Source organism: Equus quagga, chromosome 20 (assembly GCF_021613505.1).
Source record: "Equus quagga isolate Etosha38 chromosome 20, UCLA_HA_Equagga_1.0, whole genome shotgun sequence".
Lineage (NCBI taxonomy): Eukaryota > Metazoa > Chordata > Mammalia > Perissodactyla > Equidae > Equus > Equus quagga.
This window is the reverse complement of record NC_060286.1, coordinates 33369708-33395014: the sequence shown is the minus strand read 5'-3', so window position 1 is coordinate 33395014 and position 25307 is coordinate 33369708. Positions and strand designations below refer to the sequence as shown.

Below are 25307 nucleotides of genomic sequence, written 5' to 3'. Positions count from 1 at the left end.
CCAAAATCAAATGGATTTTTTTTTTTTTAAGGAAGATTGGCCCTGAGCTAATATCTGTTGCCAATCTTCCTCTTTTTTTTTCTCCCCAAAGCCTCAGTACATAGTTGTATACCCTAGATGTAGGTCATTCTAGTTCTTCTATGTGGCATGCTGCTACAGCATGGCTTGATGAGCGGTGTATAGATCCGTGCCCAGGATCTGAACTGGCGAACTCCGGGCCACCTAAGTGAAGCATAAGCACTTAACCACTTGGCCATGGGGCTAGCCCCAAATGGATTTCTTTTTCACTGTCTTCCATCAGTTGTTTAAATTCATGACACATTCAGGATTTCTTTTTATTAGCTTTGAACACACATTTACTCTTGATCCTTGCAAACTAAACACTAAAGGGATTTCTAAAATGGCATAAACCCATAGGACAGAGAAAACTGAAGAAGTGATAGTAGGAACAAAATTTAGAAAGCTGGAAAGCAGATGGATAAGTGGTAACTGAATTGGCAGACCTAGGAAAGCTGAATCCTAGAGTGGCATCGAGGAAAGATTAGAAGCAGCAGAATTTGCGCTGCAGAACCCCCAAGGGCTCAGGCCTGGCAGCACTCTTGAAGCGGAGATGCAAGTGGGGCTGAAAGTAGGATCGTCTGAACACCCATGAAAGAGGTTTTTAGATTTTCTTCCCAATACTCTGCAGCCTATCAGCTGCCCTTCCCTACCCAGCAGAGCTGGAGGTTTGTTCTTGGGAAAGAGTAAAACAGAGGATTGCTGGACTGGTGAAAATCAAGCACATTTGAGAAAGCAGTTACCAGACTGAAAACAGGGGGACAGGATGAATGCTTAAATACTGGATACTGACACCCCAGTATGTTAGTAGCCAGGTCTGTACTCTAGAAAGGAGATTAGAAGACCCATAAAAATTTGAGAAGTCAAAGAGAAAAAGATCTAAAAACATTGAGATTATGCCGCATTGAAACAACTTCTCCAGAAAATGCTGCTGTGAAAGGTACAGTTGGTGGACCATTCTCTTGGGTCCAGAGCTTCAAATAAGCTTCTTAGTACCTGTTTTTAAATCTGAGAAAACAACCAAGGATCGTGAAAAATGTTGGGAAAGTCTCAAAATTGAAAGCTTGAGACCAGAAAAATAGAAAAGGAAAAATGACTTGGAAGAATTAAAAACTGTGCAAAGAAATTAAATCAAAGCAAAACAAAACAAAACTCTATTGGGTCTAGCCTGGTGGCATGGTGGTTGGGGTTGCGCACTCTGCTTTGGCAGCCTGGGGTTCGTGGGTTCTGATCCCGGGTGCAGACCTGCACACTGCTGGTCAAGCCATGCTTTGGCGGCATCCCACATACAAAAAATGGAGGAAGATTGACACAGATATTAGCTCAGGGACAATCTTCCTCACAAAAACACCGCAACCGTTAATAGTTTAAGAAAAGAGAGAGTGTTACATAAATTAAATAAGAATAGAATCTATCAAAAGGAACATTCTGAGAATAAAACGATTATTAAAATATAAAAGTTTTATAAAACTTGTAAAAATTAATAGAGAGGATTTTAAAGATGAAATTGAGAAAACACTTGGAAAATTAAACAAAAAGATGAAGGGATGGAAAATAGAAGTGGAAAGAAAATGAGATAAACAGTCCAAAAGATTGTTAGAAAATGGAGGAATGGAAAGGGTGCATGCATGAGTGTTGGGAGAGTGGAGGAAAAGAGGTAAATCCTCTTGCAGAATAGAAAGTCAATAGAGGGCCAGCCCTGGTGGCCCAGTGCTTAAGTTTGGCATGCCCTACTCCAGTAGCCCAGGTTCAGTTCCTGGGTATGGACCTACACTACTCATTAGTCAGTGGCCATGCTGTGCTGATGGCTTACATACAAAAAGAGGAAGATTGGCACTGGATGTTAGCTCAGGGCAAATCTTCCTCAGCAAAAAAAGACAAACGAAAGAAAGTCAATAGATAATGTCTAAAACTAAAACAAAACAGCAAAAGATTGAAAGTGATTGTCTCTGGGAAGGGAAAATGGGGTGGACCTTGCAGGACATTTAGTCCTGTCCAAAACATCCATGGAAACATTTGGTCCATGCCAAAAATGTCTTGATATTTGATCCTGTCCAGAACACCCACTGAGACATTTGGTCCATGCCAAAAAAAGTCCTAGGTCCTTGATATTAGGTCCTGTCCAAACATCTATTGAGACATTTGGTCCATGCCAAAAGGTCCTTGATATTTGGTCCTGTCCAAAACGTTCATTGAGACTTTTGGTCCATGCCAAAAAGGTCCTAGGTCCTTGAAATTTGGTGTTGTCCAAAACATCCATGGAGACATTTGGTACATGATTCATTAAATAATACAAATATTTAACTTGGTTAAAATTTTATTTATGTTATTTTTATTGTAATTCATGATGAAGTTTGGATTTCATATTTATTCTTTTTCTTCCTCTTCATGAAGTTCGGCAGAGTTACTCTGAAGTCAATGAGCAATTGCTCTCAAGGACACATCAACCTGATTATTGGCTTTATATTCATTATTATCTGTTAACAGTTTCAGTTATACAAATTTGATTTTGTTGGTATCATCATGAAGTTGGTGGCCATATTTGAGTGTGACCACCAGGACCCTGGATGGCAACTTGTTCATTGCTTTCCTGTTCATCTTTTAACATTTCAGTAAATCTCCAAATTGAAGAATGATGCACCACCGTCAGCCTTTGAAATTTGCTATACCAGCCTTCCAGTGCATTGTTCATCTTGTGATTGCTATTCAGTACTGATATATCAACGTTCCAAGTTTCTGGTGGAAATCTTGGAACTTCTGGTCTTCTGCCTCTGCCACACCTTCCACAGACATACACCCTCTCAATATAATCCATTAGGTCTTCTAAATTTTCTTCTGCATTCCCCACAATGTACGCAAAAGTTTCATTTACATCTTCCAAAGGCACAAATGGAAGTCCAAACAACATGGATACACACTTAAGAATGTTATTTTCTGTTGTTATATACTCATATGTTAGAGGTAAAGGAGATATTTTTCAGCACAGTCACTGTGAAAAGTGAAACAAGCATCCTTTTACTTGTGCATTTGGGAGGAGTAGTTGAATTGCATTCACATTTTCAGTCTCGAAATCCATCATGCACAATGAAGGGTTAATGTTGAGATTTCTTTCCTCTGCAAATGCAAGTCCTTTCTCATATATATCTGTAAGTGTCTTACCTTTCACTGTTAGTGCCTAAGTCAGTAGCATAGTATAACCTGGTACTACACCGTGCACAGTAAATAACTGAGTGAACTATGTGGTGCCATCTTGAAGGTGCCATCACTGAATAATGTGGTACTGGCACTTCAATATTGAATAGTGTCATAAGGTGTGCAAATAAGAATTTTTTCACCCTCTTGAGCACCAGAATCGTACATAAGAAATGGTTCTCCATGTCTGGTCACTTTATACTCCTCTGGAATTTCAATTCCATATGATGAAGTTGGGTTTGAAGTTCGATGTCTGTTTTGAATTCTACTTACTTGCCTCTTTAATGAGTTTCTTTCTGGTAGCGTTAAGCAGGACCTCTGTATCACGAATAGCATGGAGAGTTCTTTGAAGTTCTGTGATGGCGTTGCATGTGGTTCCTCTTTTGCATGTCATTTTACCCTGTTCAGGCTTTTCCTTACTTCCCCTTCAACAGCATCATTGTGCTGATGCTTCCTTTTCCATCTTGAATGATTGTAATGCTATCCAAATCCTGACTAGTTGTTCATCGGGCATCGTGGATTCTCCTTTTTCACAGTGCCAGTACCTTTTACTCCTATCTCAAAAAACCATTACATAATGTAGCATTGGCTTCTCTTTTTGTTAGTATACTATTTCTGCCATATTCTGCTGAGAATTTTCAAATAAAGATGTCATAGTGCCAAGCAACATAAGAAGGGTTATTATTATTTTTTTCTTTTGTAACCATCTGACCAGTTGTCACTGGCTTACTAATAGGGGAAAACTTATTAATATCTTATGGATTGGATGCCCAGTGTGGCCAGGCGAGATCAGCCAGCAGGTAGGCACCAGCCAAGGGTGTGGTGGTCCATGCTGATCGGCAGGTATGTGTGGGAGTCACACCCACTAAAACCTCTCGAAATAGCAGCAGACACTCCTTGTAGTCTACCGTGATTATACCTCTGTAGGACATGGATTCAAGGGCAACATCACCCATTAACCCTGGGGGATGGGATAGTTGTGGGGGGTTAATTTGATGCCCAGTATTGCCCTGACGGCAGCTATTACGCTCAACTGCTTTGTGGTAGGAAAGCCATACCTGTTCTCATTCCTCCCGGACAAGGGAAATGCTCTGTAAAGTGTTTACTCAACGTGTTCCTGCCAGTTTTGCATAGCAGTTTGACCAAGCTCCTCCTTTCACACTCTGCCCTTACTGAATGACCCTGCCACATCCAACCAAATGCCCAGTGACTTATTAACACCCCATGCATCGCGAGATCCCATCCTCAACTTATCCTCTGCATTTCTCTAACTGTAGGACTCTTCCTTCGTATGCATAGTTAACATAAATCCTGCTCTTCTGCAGGATTTGAACCCTCACCCATCTGCCTAACCCCATGTGCTGTTGATAGCTAGGCTATCAAGGCAAAAAGCGTTCTTACTGGCAATAAAGCCACACCATGATTATTGGACCAATAAAACATGATGGTATTTTTTATGCATGAATCCTGTAAGCCAAAAGTATAAATAACTATTATGGGCGATTTGAACCCTAGGACCTCTTCTACGCATGAACATTTTTGTTAGGACCAAACATCAAGGACCATTTGGCATGGACCAAATATGCTCATGGACATTTCTGATGGGACCAAATTTCAAGGGCCTTTTGGTTTGGACTAAATGTCTCCATGGATGTTTTGGACAAGACCAAATATCAAGGACCTTTAGACATAGGCCAACTGTCTCTATGGACATTTTGGACAGAACCAAATGTCTGCAAAACAGGATGGAGGATACAAGGAACTGCTGTTTTTGCAACAAGACTTGCAGAACGATTTGGCTCTTTGAACTATGTCATATATAATTTTGATTTAAAAAATGAAACAGAAAAGTAAAGCACACTTGCCATCTTTCATAAAAGTGCCATCTTTTATAATGATTTGGAACATTACCTTATTATAAAGCATTTTATTTTTCCTAGAGTTTCTTATACCTTTTCATTTTTTTCTTATTGACAAGAGGATAACGTGACTTTAATATCTTCAAGTTTTTCTGTCTTTTCAATCATACTTTATACTACATGGGATTTCTTTCTTATTTTTTTTCCAGCAGGAGCCCTCTGTCATCCTGTTCCAATCTGGACTGCTTAGTCTTTAGGCTCGCTGCCCACTTGTCATCCCAGGACTCACCTTCGGCTGTTCTCCTGGATTGACTCCAGTTCTACCTGGATCCTACGTCTTTGGTTTCGCTTGAATGCATCCTCAAGTGACTTCCGAAGAATCATCCACGGGATATAAATTTCTGAGGCCTAGTTTTATCAGTTAGACACTACAGCAGAAATAGACTCATAACTGAATCCAAAAAAGGAATTTATTTGAAGGATAAGGAGGTGCTCGCAGACTCAAGGAGATGGCTGATGAAGCAGGCTTGGAACAGATAAAGATGCGGCAGCTCCAGAGAGGGTTATAGAAAAAGTGCTCATCAATCTTCTTTGGAACCTACCTCAAGAATGGACTCCACAATCTTCAGTCCTCTTGTCATTATGCTCTATGATTTCCAGTCCAGGAAAGGACTGTTTGTCTTGATTTGGGTCACATGCTTGCCACTTGGCTATAGAAAGGTAGAGAATCTTGATTATCAGTCCCACCAGACTATAAGGAAAGTGAAAAGCTATCATAATCAAAGAGTGGTGGACTAGATGCTGAGCAGACAAAACATAACATGTGTCCGTTATACTTTGCCTGAGTAAAAATGTCTTTATACTCTCATGTGTGATCGATTATAGAATTCTAGGTTGAAAAATCATTTATTTTTGCTTTAGGACCTTGAAGGCATTGCTCCCTTTTCTTCCATCATCCAGTATAGCTGATAGGACTTATGCCAGTCTGAGTCTTGTCCTTTTAGTGAGAATTTCTCTCTGGAAGTTTTTCAGAATCTTTATTCTTGTTCTGAAAATTCATGAAGTGTGACCAGATATCAGCCTGTTTTCATTTTCGTGTCAGCATTCTATGAATTCTTTCAGTCTGAGTACTTGGGTCTTTCTTTTGCTCTGAGAAGATGCTGGACTTTCTTTGCCCATTGTCCAAATTTGTTACTTTTTCTCTGATGCTTTTTACCATTTTCTTTCTTTCATTTTGTTCTCTTTATAGTTTTCATTCCTCTTCTTTATGATCCTTATTATATTTGCCTTCAAAACCATTTTCCCTTGAGCACCTTGAAATTCAATCTTTATTTCTGAGATTATTTTGTCTTTTCTTCCATTTTCTAAATTTGGTCAACTCTAATTTCATATCTTCCTGTGTTTTCTCTGTTTCTATTCTGAGTCATCTTGAACTTATTGCTCAAGGTAATTTTTGTTCAATGTGCAAATTCTTGTTTTAACATACTTATTTCAGGTTGAAGTATTGTGTTACCATTTTCTCTGCTTTATAGTTTTTTTTGTTGTTGTTTTTTGTTCTTGGCAGGGAGAATATATTGAAATGTTTCCTTTCTCTTTTTTATCTTTCTTTTTTTTTTTGTGAGGAGGCTTGGCCCTGAGCTAGCATCTGTTGCCAATCTTCTCTTTTTGCTTGAGGAAGATTGGTGCTGAGCTAACAATTATGCCAATCTTTGTCCATTTTATCTGCAGGATGCCACCACAGCATGGCTTGATGAGAGGTGTGTAGATCTGCGCCTGCGATCCCAACCTACGAACCCTGGCCTGCTGTGTGTGAACTTAACCACTATACCACTGGGAGCCCCTCTGTTCTCTTTTTTATTTTTGAGTAGCTTTGTATGGATGTTGCCTGACATTTTGTGTTCATTTTGAAATGTCATATTTTTTTCTGGACAAGCCTGCAGATAAGGGGCATGATTTGAGTGTCTATCTAGGTTTCTTAATTCAAAAGCATCCTGTTCTGTTGCTTTAGTGAAATTCAATTTTTACGCAGGAGGAACACTTTTGGGGTGGGGATCAGTGTGTTTTCCAATTTTGTGGTTCTCTTTTGTTTCTGTAAGACCTTTAATTTCCATTGCTTGCTTGCTTTTTTCTCCCCCTTCCAAGACACCTACTTCTTCTTCAGAATGGTGCCCTCCTGAAACAGCCTGAAGACTTTCAAGCCAGTGCTCCGATCTCCCAGTTCTCCAACCTGTTCTCAGAATCTCCGCTCTCAGGCAGGACTCTATTAGAGAGGATTTTATATGCATTCCACCACTGCTATACTCCTGCGGTCCTCCGCTCTCTTCACACGATCTCTACCTGACTTTGCTCTGGTGTGGACCCTAGAGTTGGTCCTTCTGGTCTCAGATGTTTATTTTCCTACTTATATGTAAACGGAAATTGTTAGTGATCTCTGCCTCCCAGTTTCTCTAGGGTTGTTTTTTAATCTCCTCTTTATTTATGTGATTTTTTTTGGCGGATAGGGAAATTCACTTTTAAGTAGCCATCATTCTTCCATAAAGTTTTTATGTATTTATTTTTAACAATTCTGACCTAGCTCCCAGAGTATGGTTTCTAATACCATTTCCTAGTGAAATGAATCAGAATTCCCTAGAGAAATGACTGACTCCATGTCTGGGCCAGGAAATGTATAAGGTAAGCCGGGAATATCTTGTCCTATAAGGAAGGAAGGAAGCTATCAGAGATTACTAGAGTCATGTCAAAGGGATTTAGGGGCCAACTTTAAGAAGACCACACCTGCCAATATCAGCCACTTTGAGCACTAATAAGGATAATAGCTATAATGGATAGAAGCACTCAAGTATATTTAAATCGAAACCTATGAGTTGATAATGATACTAAAAAGCAAACCCTATCGGTTGCTTCTATGAGAATGCTGAGGAATCAATTAATTGTTTTCAAAACTGGTGAGTGAAGGGAAAGAAGGAAGCATTTATTTTGCCCTTCCTTGGCAATTGTACCTCTGGGTAACCATATAGTTGATGAAGGAAAATTTATCTTTATAGAAGTATTCCAGCAAATAAATAAAGAAGAAATAATAAAATATCACCATCTTGTAAACCCTAATGAATTTAACAGATCTAGGCAATAAATGATGGCTGCTATATCATGCAAAGAGAGACAGCCAGACATTATGTGTCTCCTGTTGGAAGTACCCAACACTACCTATGAAGCGTTCTTGCCAAAAAAAAAGAATTAAACCTGAATCTGATCAAGGCTCTAAATCTACTTAATTTACAGGACAGATGAGATAGACTTATGGTGTGAAAAGATACCATGATAATGCAATCAGCAAAATTCAGACTGTAGGAAACACAGAGCTAACTACATCTTCAACTGGTAAGTTGCGAGGAAAAAGAGAGAGAGAGAGAATGATTGGGGAGACAGGGGGAGATACCTGTAGATTACAAAATTCAGAGATATATCAACCAATTGCAAAGTATGAACCTTATCGGTTCCTGATTCATATAAACAAACTATAAAACATTTTAAGAATGAGATAACTGGGGAAATATAAACAGTCACTGGATAGATATCGAGTAATCATTATTATTTTTAGGTGTGAAATAGTATTATGGTTTTCTTTTTTTTAATCAAGTCATTTCCTCTTAGAAATATGCACTGAAATGTATACAGATGTCTAGGATATCTTCAAAATAATCTTGGAGGAGAAAGATGAATGGGTGGGCATATTAATGAAACAAGACTGACGCTGGGTGATGGATAGGAAGGGATAAATTGCACAATTCTTTCTACTTCTTCCAATGTTTGAAATATACCATAATAAAAATTTTTTAAAACTTGGAGTAATGTTAATCTGGGGTGATCAAAATATCCTTATTATTTTATTCTTTGAACTTTTTGAGTCTTTAAATTTTCTCACGTAAAAAGAATGAGAACAGTAGGTCTCTGCATGGGGGTAGACTCTGAGACCATAAGGTGATGGAAATAACCAGAAAGGAAAATACTGATAAATTTGATTGCATCAGATTTTAATTTCTGTACATCAAAATCCATCTTTAATAAAATTAAGTTAAATGATAAATTGGGTTTAATATTCATAGTAAATATTGCAAGGGATTATTGCACCTCACAAGCAAGGCTTATTCCAGTAAAATGATCAAGAAGACATCCAGATAATTTATAGAACTAAAAAGGGCTAACAAACATTTTAAATGAGCAACTGCGCCATTATTCAAAAAAGTAAAACAATGAGCTACTGTTTTGCGTATCAAATTATTACAGACTATGTCTAATTCTCAATGCTGCATTTTCTGGAAAGCAATCTGCCAACATTTTAAAGGAAATGATCTTTGGTGCTCTGAAGGAGGCAGTTAACTGGAAATTCCAACTGCCTGGCCTTCAAATGGTCTGAGCTTCTGTGCTTGGTGGCAGCTGATTGGCTGTTAGCAAAGCGGACTGGACCCCTCAAACCAGTAAACTGAAAACTCCGCTCCTGATGTTGGGTTTTCTTTCTCAGCCTATTTGGAACAAAACTCGGGAAAATATAAAAAAGAAAAGTGCAACTAGTTGGGCATCCCATTAAGAGAGAATTACAGTAAGAAAGAAGGGCCCTACCACAGGACAAATTGACAGCGCAGTCACTATTCCGTGCTAATGGACTGACTTCACATGAACAGACGGTGGAGGAGGTAGGCTCCTTGTTTGGGGCAATTCCCAAAATTTATATGGTGCCAGAGAAGAGAAAATGCCAGATATGTGACTTATCTCTGACAGTTATATAAAACTCATATAAGAATTAAATCGAATGATAACTGGGGTAATTTAACTGCTAAGAGGGTGAGTAGGGTGGTGGGGTGGGGATAAAGAAAGATATGGCTTCAGACTTAGTATTCACCGAGTGCTTCTTCTGTGTAAAGTAGCTGTGAGATGTTTTAAGTATGTTATTCATTTAATTCTCACAACTACCCTTTGAAGTGGCTATTTCTATTTTACTGACTAGGAAATGAACTCGGAGAAGTTTGGTAACTTTCCAAAGATCAAACATCTCCGTGGGCAGAACGGAGCTTAGACTGAAGCCTGCCTTTTCTCCAACCATGAGATGAGTGCACCAAATTGAGAAACACTGTAACACTGAAGAATGATGAGAATGAGACTAATGCGCGTATGGAACAGAATCAGGGTGCACACATTTAGCAGTTTTGGTGAGAGGTCAAATCTAATCATGGACTTGTGCCTTCCAGTTTTTAAGTTTTCCTTTTGTGGCATCTTTGTATGCGGACTAGATTTGTGGAATCAGGAGACCTTGGTGCCAGGCCCAACTTTGTGCCTAGCTAGTTACAGACTTTGACTATGTTACTTAATGCCTCATGTATCAACTCTAAAGTACATTCCATCTCTAAATTGAAAAATAAATAAACATAGGCCGAATGGCTAGAATTAGAGTAAGTAGCAAAGCCACAGAAAGCCCAAAGATAGCTCTTTAGTTTAAGGGAAAGATCCCTTAAATTATGCTTTCTTAGATTTCTTTTCCTTAATGAAAGCATTTAAAAGCCTTTCAAAGTAAGTTTTGAGTTCTTTGGTCAAAGATAGATACAACACGGGCCAGCCTGGTGGCATAGTGGTTAAGTCCGCTTCAGCAGCCTTGGGTTTGTGGGTTTGGATCGAGGGTGTGGACCTATGCACGGCTCATCAAGCCATGCTGTGGCAGGCATCCCACATACAAAATAGAGGAAGATGGGCACAGATGTTAGCTCAGGGCCAATCTTCCTCACCAAAAAAATTTTAAAAAGATAGATAAAACCAAATCCACTCAAATTAAATTAGAGATCCTCTTGTATTTATCTGAGAAAACTGAATTGGAACAACTTTGAAGATAACTCAATAATAGATTATCCAAACTTGGGCCTTGAAGCATAATACATTTCAGTCAGTTTTTCAGGGATGAGAAAAACTGACAGGCTCTAAGTATGGTTTTATGACATTTAATTTGAATGTTTTGCAAAATAATACAAGAGTTTCCTGTTAAAGACACTATTTTCAAAGTTTAACTGTTGTAAATTCTCCATTTAATGTTGAATTCATTCTTACACCAAAAATAGAATTGAACATAATACCACACTGAGATAGTTTTGATATACTATTTGTTTCCTCTTACCTTGTGAAAACAAGTTGTTTTCTCAGATGACCAAAGAATGCACTTCAAAAAAAATTCTCCCCTAATCATGTGATAAGGATGATGAATTCAAAATCCAATAAATGTTCAAGTTTTCTATTGTCAGTTAGATGTATTGAATCAAACAAATCAATTTTGAGGGAGGAAAACATCAGTTAAATTTAATTTACTCGGCAGTGTCAGAAACTTCGCGGGATCTGGATTTTACTCTACCTACAGCTGGCAAGTCAGTCTGGTACTGTTTCTTGGATGCTGGCAGAGGACACAACACTCCTAAGTCAGAGACAAAGGACTTTATCACCCACAGCAAAAGCAGTAGCCAGAGTGTCTGCGTGACTCTCCCTCCAGTGCTCCATGCCCCGGAGTTCCGTGCAGGAGACATCCATCAGGGATGCTGCATTAATTTAGTAGGGCCACTATAACAAACACCACGGCCTGGGTGGCTCAAACAACAAATTTACGGTCTCAATTCTGGAGGCTTGAAGTCTGGGATCAAAGTATTAGCAGGGTTGGTTCCTTCTGAGGGCCATGAGGGAGGGATCTGTTTGAGGTCTCCCTCCTTAACTTGTAGTTGGCCATCTTTTCCCTGTGTCTTCAGCATCCTCTTCCCTCTGTATGAATGTGTGTCCAAGTTTCCTCTTCTTATAAGGACATCAGTCGTGTTGGACCAGGGCCCACCCTAATGATCTTGTTTTAACTTAGTCACCTCTGTAAAGATCATATCTCCAAATGCGACCGCGCTCTGAGATACCAGGGGTTAGGACTTCAGCATATGAATTTTGAGGGGGAACACAACTCAGCCCGTAACAGATGCTTGCTTACACACATAGTGGGGTGCATTACAGGAGAGGAACCCTGAGCTTGGTGGATTCACCATGGATGCAAGCCTGCTGTTGTCCAGGGGGGACATTGCCCCATCCCTCAAGGTTGATTGCTGCAAACACAACTCTGAGAAAAGGCTTGGGTAGAGGGCAGCCAGGGCCTTGCACTCCTGGCACACAGCAAGGACGCGCAGGAATGCCCAGGACCCGTGCAGACCGTCTCTCCTGGAAGCAATGCAGTCAACATCTCAGATCAAAGTACAGCTGTGGCGTCCTCAGGGTCTGCGTCGTCAGGCTCTGTTTTGCACAGCTGTGGAAGCGATCTCATCTCTCCAACAGTTACCTGCATCGAAGGAAACTGGGCCACCGCTCTTTCTCTAGTTCGCAATAATTAAATGTATAAATATCTCTAACATCAGATGGGAGTAAATGTAGAGCTTAGTCAACTGTTATGTTGTCTGCTTTTGTCACGCAATGGGAAATGTTTTTAACTTAAGGAAGAGATGATTTCTTTACGAGGTAGTTGTTTATAGCAAAAGGAACTAAAAGATATGTTAGAGTAATTAAATGGAAATAATTCTATTTCTTCCAACAGATGGAACTGCTGCTTTTATGTGTTATAATTTTCCTTTTGAACGTGTCTGATTTTTCATCAGCAATAACATATAACAAAGGTAAGTGTCAGACTCTTTCTATCTTCTTCTCAGGCGTTCTCCTTTGTATGCCTTCCTCACTAATGGTTGAAATAATTTTTTATAGTACTTCTTCTTTACCTTATCTTCCAATTTTTTCCAGGTATTATCTGTTGTACTCTGGTCCAGAAGTTTCTAATAATATCATTGTGACTCTATTGTTAGTCAGTTGTGTACATGGAGACTTTTCTTTTGTTATGTATTTCGTCATTTATAAGGCATAGAGTGTTTAATGTTTAAGAAGCATTTTATACTTGCAAAACTTGAGTTATTCGGATGGATCTCTTTGGTTTCTCCTTCATGAATGATTGCATGTAGAAGGAATTGTAAACTGAAATATAAGGCTGGCGGGCTGAGATTGAAGAGAATTTCCTGAAAGTAAAGCACAGATTAAATTAGTCAATAGGACTTCTATGGTGGGAAAACTTTGTAGTGTAAAAGCTGGTATTATTGTAACTTTGGTTTGTAACTCCAAATCTTGTTTTCTACATAATTTAAGAGACTACCGCATTTAAAAGAATTCTTAATTTCTGTTTCAGGGCACATAGTGTATAAAAATGTAATTTTGTAACATCGACCACTGACGGGTGGGGGTGGAGCTGCAAAGGAGCGGAGTTTTTGTGTGTTATTGAAGTTAAGCTGCTATAAATTCAAATTAGGGTGTTACACCTTTAGGATGTTAAATGTCATCCCCACGGTAACCGTGAAGAAAATAGCTATAGAATATACACAAAAGGAAAGGAGAAAGGAATTTAAGTGTTTCACTACAAAAAGATCAACTGAATACAAAAGAAGATAGTGATGCAGGAAATAAGGGAGAAATAACTTATAAGGTATGTGGAAAACAAATAGCAAGATGACAGAAGTCTTTCCTTATCAGTAATTACTTTATGTGTAAGTGGGTTAAATCTCCAATCAAGACAGAGATTGGCAGAATGGATAAAAACACACGCTCCAACTCTGTGCTGTGTACAAGAGGCTCCCTTTAGACCAACATAAGGAGAAAGGATCTTCCTCCCAAACTCCCCTTTTTTGGCAGAGGAGTCACCTTCATATCAATAGCTCTCAATCAAAACGTAAATTCTCTCTCCAACTGCCAACTCCTGACTCTTTTATATGTTCACCAAGGTTGAGGAGTTTAAGAGTCAAGAAGCGCGTTTTGGCCACCTCTGAAAAATTCGCATCGTGGCCTAGCGTGTGGAATATTTTCTTTTCGTATTCAGTCAAACCTTCCTTTTTAGCGTCCTGATATTGTATCTTTGGAGTGAAAAAACGTGGAAGATTTGAATTTTATCTAGATTCATGTGAATGTAGAATACACAATTATCATTCTTATGTTTTTTAGAGATATTGTCAGTTTTTAAAATATGGTTCTTTTAACGGAAATTCTTCTATCGGTGACCTAAAATACATATGTATATTTTGTATTATTTAGGTGATATGGAGCAAAGCTTTGCTTGTGCTAGCCAAGGATTCCCCCAAAAGAATGAAATAATCAAATTGTATCTTTCCTCAGACGACTTGGTAAGGTCCACCCACAGCGTGTGTTACAGCTACTCACATGCTTCAAGTCCGTGTGCAAAACCAGTAACACTGTACTCTGTTCAAATACCTTCTGCTGTGTTCAGACTCGGGGAGGTGAAGTTCTATATAAATAATAATCCTTTCTATTCCATTCCACTTGGATCAGATAAAATATTCCACTTAGCCGTTGAATACCCTGGGTGGTTTTGCTTTGTTTTGTTTTGTTCTTTTAAAGATGCCTCCTCCTTTCCTTGTTTAAAGATCAGCTGTAACGATCTTCATTTTTTATGGATCTGATTTGTCCTTTTGAAATCTGACAGATGTAGCCTGTTAGAGAAAGAGCATTACCTTGTGTGACCTTGAGGAAGAATCTTTCCCTTTTATAAAAAGGACCACATTGGAGTCATTTTGGGTAAAGGATGATTTGATGCCTTTGAATCAAATAATGGCAGATTTTTTTAAAAAACATGCAACAAAATAAAATAAAACAGACTGTTAAGATAGCCATGCAGCAAATGCTAACTAAAAGATACGTTAATAAAAAATGAACAGATTGTCTAAAAATCTATGATAAATATGATAAAAACAAAGAAAAGCATGCTATGAAGACAAATACATTTATCCCGAAGTCTGCTTTGACTTGGTTCCCAGTTCCTTCTTGATATGCCAAACATATATTTTGGTTTTTATCTACAACTGTTGTGAAGCGCATGCCCTTTGAATCAAAAATGCCTTTCCTATTTGTGATTGCATATTATGGAAAAAGAATGCGTTTTAGGGGAAGAGAGACCTATGGAGCCAGGGTCAAATATTGGTCCTGCCATGTATGGTCTGTGTGCCCTGGGGTAGGTTACCTAACCTCTCTGATCCTCAGTTTTATCCTCTTAAAAAGGGAATTAGAAGCTACTTTTTAGAGAGTTGTGATGTAGTCATTCTAGAACAGTTGTTAGTAGACATAGTAGCTAACATTTTCTATCATTAGTAGAAATGATAACTAACATTCGCAAAGTGTTTATGTGTGTAAGGCATTTTTCAAACTGTTTTACGTTCATTACGACGTTTGACCTTCTGTAAGATAAGTACTTTTGGGGAATACCAAACCTACTCTCTCAGATTCACTGGGTGGAGCCTGTAAAGTAAATTGACAAAAGACAGATTAACAGGAGAAAAACACAGAGTTTATTTACACATGCAACGGCCATACCCATGGGAGAACTCAGTGATGAGTAACTCAAAGGGGTGGCTGGAATTTGCATACCATCTTCAATGCCATCTTGTATATGGCTCGTATACCATCTTGACAAAGGGAAGTAAATTGTGAAGGAGGGACCAGACAAAGGAAAGGGGTTTGTGTTTATCTCCCTGCCAATCCCCGTTGGAATGGAAGCTCTTTGACAGCAGGGGCTTTCGTCTGTTTCGTTCACTTCTGTTTCCCCAGCATCTACAACATGACCTGATTCATAGTAAGAGCTCAGTAAATATTTTTGGAATGGATATGTTTCCCCATTTTATAGATAGGGAAACTGAAACTCAGGTAGCTTGACCAAAGTGATCTTCACTAGTAGGAGAACTGAATGAGATAAAGCCTGAGTGTCCATCTCAAGTTAGTTTCAGTGAAATCCACAATTTGTGATTGCTACATTTTCATATACCCTCTCAAGACTGGGAAATATCCAATAAAAAGGCAGGAAATGTGTTTTGCTTTATACATTTGCTTCTTTTTAAATTCAGACACAAAACAATGATTTAATAAGCTAGGAATTTCTACATGTGATGGCATGTGGCTTTGATTATATGTTTATTAAATGTAATAATGACCTTTCTCTGACAGAAAAGATTATTATAAGGATGAATTGAAACCTGTTATGACACTAGCATAATAGGTTTCTGAATTCTGAACGTGTACTTTTCAAAATAGAATTTTTTTCTAGTTTGAGACTGGAATTACTAAAGACAGCAGTCTTTAGCAAGCATCTACATTTCATAGATTTCTTCTCACTTGTAAATTAATGTAATATGCTTCTCTCCATCAGCTTGTCATTACTTGTGTTTTTTCTCTTTTCCTAAAGAAAATCCAGTGTTTTTTCCAATCTGAAAGTGTTTTTACTGCAAAGGAATTTCTAAGCATCTTCACGTCAGGAGGACTTGCTCCCAGCTTGGGAATCATAAATAGCACATATTCTGGCATCTTCCACTTTAATTTAACTTTGGTAATTACATTTTCTTTTATTCTGTAGTATGTTATTAACAAGAAGGATGCTCTTCCTTATAGGATGTGTTTTTTAAAATTAGCTGGTCCAGTAATATTCTATCTACATATATTTTAAACCCAGCAATGCAATGTTATACTTTTTGCTTTAAACAATAATATATTTTTTAAAGAAGATAAGAAAAGAAAAAATACATAATTTTTTTTACTGTTTACCTAAATATTTACTATTTCTACTACTCTTCACTCTTTTCTGTACATGTAAGTTGCCATCTGGGGGTCACATCTTCAGCCTGAAGAACTTCTTTTTGCATTTCTTACAGTGCGGGTCTGCTGGCAATGAATTCTCTGGGAGTTTTTTCTCCTTAAAAATATCTTTATTTTACCTTCATGTTTTTGGTAACAACTTTATTAAGATATAATTTACATACCATGCAATTCACCAATTTAAAGTGTATAATTAAATGGGTTTTAGTGCATTCATAGAGTGTGCAACCATTATATTATCTAATTTTAGAACATTTTCATCACCCCAAAAAGACTGCTCATAACCCATTAATAGTCACTCATTCCACTCTCTTCTCCCCAGCCCTAAGCAACCACTAATCTACCTTCTGTCTCTGTAGAGATGCTTATTCTGAACATTTCATGTAAATAAAGTCATATAATATGTAATCTTCTGTGACTGGCTTCTTTCAGTCGGCATAATGTTTTCAAACTTCATCCATGTGGTAGCGTGTATCAGACCTTCATTTCTTTTTATTACCAGATCATATTTCATTGTCTCGATACCACATTTTATTTATCCATTCATCAGTGGATGAACATTTGCATTGTTCCCACTTTTTGACTACTGTAAATACTGCTGCTATGAATAGTTGTGTACAAGTTTTTGTGTGAAAATATGTTTTTTCTTTCTCTTGCGTGTAAAGCCTAGGAAATGGAATTGCTAGGTCATATGGTAACTCTTTGTTTAACTTTTTGAGGAACTGCCAGACTGTTTTCTGAAGTGGTTGTACTCTCTTAGTTCCCACTGGCAGTGTAGTAGGGTTCAGATTTCTCCACATCCTCACCAACACTTGTTATTACCTGTCTTTTCTGTTATAGACATCCTATGGGTGTGAACTGCTATCTCATTATGGTTTTAATTTGCATTTTCCTGATGGATAAGGATGTTGAGCATCTTTTTGTGTGTTTATTGGCTATTTCAATATCTTCCTTGTGGAGATATCTATTTAGACTCTTTGCCCATTTTTAATTAACTTGTCTTTTTATTATTCAGTTGTCAAAGGTCTTTATATATTCTCATACAAGTGCATTATCAGACATGATTTGCAAATATTTTCTCCCATTCTGTGTGTTGTCTTTTCACTTTCTCGATAGTGTCCTTTGGTGTGCAAAATATTTTTTGATGAAGCCGGATGTATCTATTTTTTCTTTTGTTGCATGTTCTTTTGATGTCATGTAGGAAACCATTACGCTTGTCAAGCCAAACCATTACGTAATCCAAGGTCACAGAGATTTACCCCTATGTTTTCTTCTAGGAAGTTCATAGTTTTATCTTTTACGTTTAGGTCTTTGATCCATTTGACAAGTGGTGTATAGGTCCACACCTGGGATCTGAACCGGCAAACCCCAGGCAGCCAAAGTGGAACATTCGAACTTAACCACTGTGCCACTGGGCCAGCTCCTCACTGTTGATTTTTTAAATGTGGATTTCTAGGAGTCTCCTCTGCACTTGTATTCCCCAAGGATTTGGAGAAGAGTTTATATTTAACTCTTAGATCATCATTCTTGCAGTTCCCTTGCGCTTGGGATTTTCCTCTTAAATTTCCAATTCACCGTCAACACCAAGCTCTGTCCTATGACACATCAAGCCAGTAATTCTTCAGCTTTATGGCACCTAAGCTTAGCTGTATGGTATTCCACTTTGTGACTATATTAGTACACATAACTGATGAACATTTTAGTTATTTTCAATCTTCTACTATTACAAATAATGATGAAAATTTTATTTCACACATATGAGTATAATGTAGCATAAATTCCTAAGAATGAAATTGCTAGGTAAAGGGTATATGCATTGGATGTTCTTGTTTAATTTGCATTTTTAAAAGTTAGGGTAGAATATGCCAAAATAATGTTGCTATTAACATTGTAAAACACTGTTCTCTGATGTCTCTTTATTCAAGTTTAGTGATCGGGTTTACTGGTTGATTAATATTCCGAGAGAACACATTACAAAAAATACAGGTAAGAGTCATCTGAATTAATTCTTTAATTCATGGGTCTGGATTGCCAAATTTAGCAAATAAAAAACACGCATTAAAAATTATTTGCTATCCCGCGTAAGAAGTCTCGTGTAGTATTTGGAACATACTTGCTAAAAATGACTTGTGGTTAATCTGAAATTCAAATTTAACTAGGCTTCCTTTATTTTATCTGGCAATGCTATTATAGATAGATTGTTCTGACATACAAAACACTTATATTATTCTCTAGTATTTAAATTCATTTTCTAAAACTCAAAAGTTATAGTATTGAGAAATTCATGTACCAATTAATTATACTGAAATTGAACCATTAATCTGGAAGTGTTATAGACTAAAATGTGTGATGTATTATTTTACTGTGGAAGCTACTGTTGAGCGTCATGTGGCAGCCTAGCCTTATGTGCCACTGTAAACTCCCCGATGAAGGAGGAGAAAAGTCAAACTCCAGGAGTTGTGAGTATTGTACTGGTGCACTCAGCCAGTGGATCTTCAGGCATGCAATACATTCCTATAGTTTAAAATGATGGAGGGTATACCATTTTAATATGGTAGATGCAAGAAATGGAACCAACTTGACTTCACTTAAGGAAAAAGAAGAAATTTGTTTTTGTCATGGAACTCAAAGACAAAAATGCAGCCAGATTATAGGAAGGAGTTAGAATTAACAAATGGAAAACAATCAGTAACCGAGGGAATACTTTCACACTGCCTCTCTTATCTCTATTTTCTGTGAATCTACATTTATTTTTCCTTCTTTCAAGCTAGCTTCCTAAAGCTCCCTCACTGCCGTAAAATTTATATATATATTTCCTAGGGGCCAGCCCAATTCCAAATTCCCAGGAAAGTATCTTAAATTGGCCAAGTGTTGATCCAGTATCAACTTGTGTGTCAGTCAAATGTAGCAAGTGATGAGGGACTGGAAGTAGTTAAAGGACATCCCGAATTGTGTGTCCTACAGAGTGAAAGCAGGAGGAAGGTGAGAGCGAGGCCGAAATGATAGAAAAGACTCTGTATAAGGAAGAGTCAAAGATAAAAGTCTGCAAACGAAGCCCCAGTGCTGTAACATTTGATGTGGATTATACACCATTTTTGTCCTTTATTCATTTCAATTTTTTCAGGTTAATCTATTGGAACTTTTTGTGATTTTTTTTTAAAGAAATTCGTCCTGCAAATGTACTCCTTTTTAAAAAAATCTAAATGAACTGTCCTCAGTATAATGATGGATTGCTCTGGTTGCCTGGCGTAATATTGACATTAGTTTGACAACTGAAGAAGTGAAGATAACATGTTATTGGTACTTCTTCTAGTTGCAAACTTTAATTTCAGAAATGCAATGATTCTAAGGTCACCCAGACAGGAACAAATGTGATCCGAGAACTTAAGTATTTTATGGAAAGAGACCAAATGAGCTCTGCCTATCCTGGCACAACTCCCTGGACTGAGTAAAAAGAAAGACATATTTTTTTCTTTTTAAAAAAAGTTATTTTATTGGGGCCATATTGGCTTACAACACTGGGTAAATTTCAGGCGTACATCACTATATAAAGAGAAATCTATTTGAGCCTGCAATGTAGTAGGAGAAGATGATCTAACATTAGCAATATGCTAGAAATCAGGAAAAATGTACTCAAGGGCAAAGGCACCATACTTGCTCATTCACTTTTTCCTCCTTAATCATGTCTTATTTACCGCCATGCCGTGAGTTTGAGTATTACGTATATGTGAACTCTTGGGGAGGGTCGTTTAGGTAACAACGACAACAAAGGTAGCAAATAGTCATCACAGAGGTGGTAGAACTAGCAGGGAGCATTAATGGAATTCTTACTATATTTTAGCACTACTCTAAACACTTTACCTATATTAACTTACCTGTCCCTCACCATCTGCTGGACACTGTTACTATCTTCATTTTCAAATGATTTAACTGAGGCCCATGAAGCCAAATGCAGATTTAGCAATAGCGGGAAAGCGGTGAAGCCGGCCCTGGCAGTCTAGTGGTTAAGATTCGATGCTCTCACTGCCACGGCCTGGGTTCGGTTCTGGTCAGGGGACCACACTCCCCATCTGTCGACTGTCATGCTATGGCAGCTGCGTGTTGCTGCGATGCTGAAAGCTCTGCCACCAGTCCTTCAGATACCAACAGGATCACCCATGTTGGACAGGTTTCAGCTGAGCTTCCAGACTAAGACAGACGAGGAAGAGGGACCTGGCCACCCGCTTCCAAAAATGTGAAAACCCTGTGAATAGCAGCAGAGCAGTGTCTGATGTAGCGCTGGAAAGTGAGAGAATGGTGCAAAAGATTGGGCAGGGCTCTGCTCTGCTGTCCACAGGGGGGCTAGGAGACTTGAGGGCACTGACAACAACAAGAAAGTGGTGAAGGCAGTTTGGAGTTTGAACTGCATAAAACTGTTGAAAGTAAAGAGTCCCTCTTTGATTCACACTTCGTAATTTGTTCTTATTTTAAAATAAAAAAATATATGACTTACATTTAGCAAAATATACCCTTGTTAGTGTCCAGTTCTATTAGTTTCCACAAAAGTATACAGTTGTGTATTCACTACACTCAAGACATAGAACGGCTCCATCCCTCAATCATCCCACCGGTAGTCACGCTCTCTCCATCTCCCGGGCCCCAGCAACCATGGATCTGTTTTCTATTCCTATTGTTTTGCTTATTTCAGAGCCATATGAATGGGATATGTAGCCTTTCGAATGGGGCTTCTTTCACTTAGCATAATTCATTTGAGATTCATCTAAGTTGTAGTTCCTTCCATTTCCTTACTGGGTACTATCCCATTGTTTGGATGAACCATAGTTAATTTTGTTGAAGCACATTTGGATTTTTCCAGTTTGGGCAATTATGAATGAAGCTGCTACAAGCATTCTCATACAGGTTTTCGCGTGAACAGAAATTTTTATTGCATGTGGCTAATACGGAGCAGTAGAATTACCGTGTTCTATGGTAAGCGTGACATCTAACTCTACAAGAAGTTGTCAAACTATTTTCCAAAGCAGCTGAATCATTTTGCATTCTCACTGCCAGTTTATCTGGATCCACGCCAGCACGTAGTATATACGAGTGCATATGTATGTTTGTATATATGTATGTATGTATATATAATTTCAGCCATTCTAATGGGTGCATAATAGCATTTAACTATGGTTTTAATTTGCCTTTCTGTAATAACTAATGACACTGAGCATCTTTTTTGTGCTTATTTGCCATTTGGTGAATTACCTATTCAAATCTTTTGTAAGTTTGTTATATATTCTGGATACAAGTCCCTTATCACATATATATATGATTTGCAGATAGTTTTTCCCAAGCTATGCCTTGTATTTTTCATCTATAAACTCTTGAAGATGACGGTTTTTAATTTTGATGAGGTCTAATTTAAGAGTTTTTTATGTTATGGATTACACTTTTGGCATCGTAACCAAGAAATCTTTGCCTAACCCAAGTTCACAAAGTTGTTCTCCTATTCTTGCTTCTAGAAGTTTATGGTTCTAGGTTTTGTATTTAGGTCTATACTCAATGTTATATGAACTGAAGTTAACGTTTTGGGAATATGGATATCCAGTTATTCCAGCACCATTGTTGTAAAAACCATTTTTTCTCCATTGAATAGCTATTTCTGGGCTCTCTGTCTTTTCACCCATACCACCCTGTCTTGATTACTTTAGCTTTATAAATAATCTTGTAGTAAGTAACGTTAGTCCTTCAACTTTGATGTTCTTTTTCAAAATTGCTTTGGTTAGTATAGTTCTTATGCCTTTCCATGTAAATTTTAGAAAGAACTGTAGTTCTGCAAAAGATCCTCCTGTGATTTTTTTATTTGGATTGCATTAAATCTATAGTTTAGAAGAAATTGACATCTTAACATTGAGTCTTTCAATCCACAGACACAGTACATCCCTCCATTTATTTACATCTTCATTGATTTATTTCATTCAAGGGTTTTGTGGTTTTCAGCATTGAGATCTTGCACATATTTTAAAAACCTTATACCCAAGAATTTCCCGTTTTTGGTGTTATTGTAAATGGTTATTTTTAATGTCTTAATTTGCAATTATTCATTGCTAGTATGTAAAAATACGATGGATTTTTGAAGATTGACCTTGTATCTTGCAAGTTTGTTAAACTCAGTAGAACTTATTGGTTCTAGTGGCATTTTGTACATTCTTTGAGATTTTCTACAGCGATAAATCATCCATCTAGAAATAGAGATACTTTTATTTCTTCCTTCCCAATATGTATTCATTTGATTTCTTTTTCTTCCCTTATTGTACTGGTAGGATCTCCAGTACAATGTTGAATAGGAATGGTAAGAGAGGACATCTTGGCCTTGTTTCCAGTTTCCGGGGGAAACATTCAATCTTTCATCATTAGGTATGATGTTGTCTGTAGGTATTTTGTAGATGCCCTTTATCGTGTTAAGGAGGTTCCCTTCTATTCCTAGTTTGTGGAGTTTTTATCATGAATTGCTGTTGGATTCTGTTAAGTGCTCTTTCTGCATCTATTGAGATGATTATAAGGATTTTCTTTAGTCAGTTGATAGAGTGGATTTCATTGATTCATTTTTGAAATTTGAATCAGCCTTGTAATCCCAGAATAAACAACTTTTGGATATGATGTATTATCCTTTTTATATATTGCTGGACTCATTTAGCTGGTAGGTTCTTGAGGTTGTCAGTCTGGAGTTTTATTTTCTTGTAATGAATGTCTTTACCTCGTTTTGGTATCTGGTGATGCTGTCATTATTAACTGAGTTGCTCAGCTCTTCCAGATGCTGCTGATGAACGCAGGGTCAGTGCTCAACTTTCAGCTGAAAAAGGACAGGCAGTGATTTGGGGAGGAATCGAGGGAGCCCAGCAAAGGTGGTAACATGCAAGAGTTCTTATCGAGCCCCAGATACTTTAGAATCTTCATCGCCCTGGGGACCGTCTTCATGAGTCCTGCAGGATTGTGCTCTTTGGCTCTTGAGCCACAGATATGGAACCAGGAACATACTTGCCAGATGACGAGTCTCTTTTCCTCCATTCCTGATGACTTCAAAAACGTTTTTGACTGGGAAACCAGTGACCCCAGAAAGCCTGAGCTTGTGGTGGGTGGAAAAATGCTCACTAAGATGCACAGGGTTTCTTCCCAGCCAAGTCACGGTTTTCTTTCCAAAGGTATTTTCTCTTTGGTCTCTGAATTGAAATACTGTCTACTTAAGGAGTTTCAGGGGGTTGTGATTACTTTGCATCCCCCATAGACAAAAGAACGTGTCTAGATTGTTTTTTCGTATTGGAATCCCTCTTCTACCAAGTTTTCACTGGAAATCTGTTTCTGGATATTTCTTGGTTTATTTTTAACAACCATTCATTTGATTTGAATTATACAGATTATCAAAAATGATTTTTATCCGGGGATCTGAGCTTCTGAGTTAGAAGCAGCCTCTTTTTTGGACAGTGTTTATGAATAATGAACAAGTTCATTGTTGCTGGGTTCAACAGCAGTGCTGGGACCAACAAGGGGACCTGTGTCCAAAGTTTCCTCCATCCGGATGGGCCCTGTTGAGCAACTCAGTCAGCTGAGGTCATCCTCAGGACTTTATGGGTGAAGTATTACTGATTCCAAGTGAAGAGAAGTGCAGGACCTTTGGCAGGGGCAGAGGGGAGTGGTACGAAAAATTTTGCCTTGTCTTGAAGCCCTCTGTTAGATACAGTAAATTTGGGGCTGTGTTAATTGTACAGTTGTCAGAATGGTGGCGATATTGTGACTGAGTTCTGAAAGCTCGGGTCTCTGGGTCTGCTTTTCAAGTGGGTGATTTCAAGGTTGAAAAACAATGAGCCTCATTCTAGGAAGTACGGCATTTTGCACATAAGCTTCTTTGAAAGGGTGTCCTGGTTTAATTGCCAAAATGAAATGCAGGTGGCCACTGCCCAGAATCCCACAGGTGTTTTATCTGTTTATTGTGGTTTTTGAAATCCTGATTTGTAGGTAAACCTGATGAGAGAAAAAAGTAAGTATACAGGCTTTTAGAACTAAATATCATTGAAAATAAAGCTCATTTCTAAAAAAGGGAAGTAAACAAATAAAATGAGTTGGGAAGAGTCTCCTCCTATATTATGGAAGAGTTTTTGTAGATTCAGTATCTTTTCATTAAATGTTTGGTGGGATTCACAGTGAAGATATCTGGGCCTAGAGTTTTCTTTGTGGCAAGGATTTTAACACAAATTCAAATTCCTTAATAGGTATGGGAATATTCAAGTTTCCTGTTAGTTCTTAAGTGAGTTTTGGCAGTTTTTATCTTTTAAGGAACTGGTCCATTTCATCTAAATTGTTGAATTTATGACAAGTTGTGATATTATCTTATTATCCTTAGAATAGCTATAGAGTCTGTAGTGATGTCCCCTATTTCATCTCTAATATGAGTTATTTGTATTTTTTTTCCTCCCTGATTAATCTGGAGAGGTTCATCAATTTTATTAATCCTTTCAAAGAAGCATCTTCTGTTTT

The 25307-nt window shown here is 37.9% G+C and overlaps 1 protein-coding gene across 1 annotated transcript in view; it reads left to right on the top strand.

Annotated features, from left to right (window-relative positions):
• Positions 1–25307, top strand: part of CATSPERB (cation channel sperm associated auxiliary subunit beta) — a 132647-nt gene that overhangs the window by 17790 nt on the left and 89550 nt on the right. Inside the window, exons 2-5 of the mRNA XM_046647891.1 lie at positions 12700–12778; positions 14232–14320; positions 16390–16530; positions 18722–18782. Of these exons, the coding sequence (XP_046503847.1) occupies positions 12700–12778; positions 14232–14320; positions 16390–16530; positions 18722–18782 (370 nt within the window). The remainder of the gene's footprint in view (positions 1–12699; positions 12779–14231; positions 14321–16389; positions 16531–18721; positions 18783–25307) is intronic.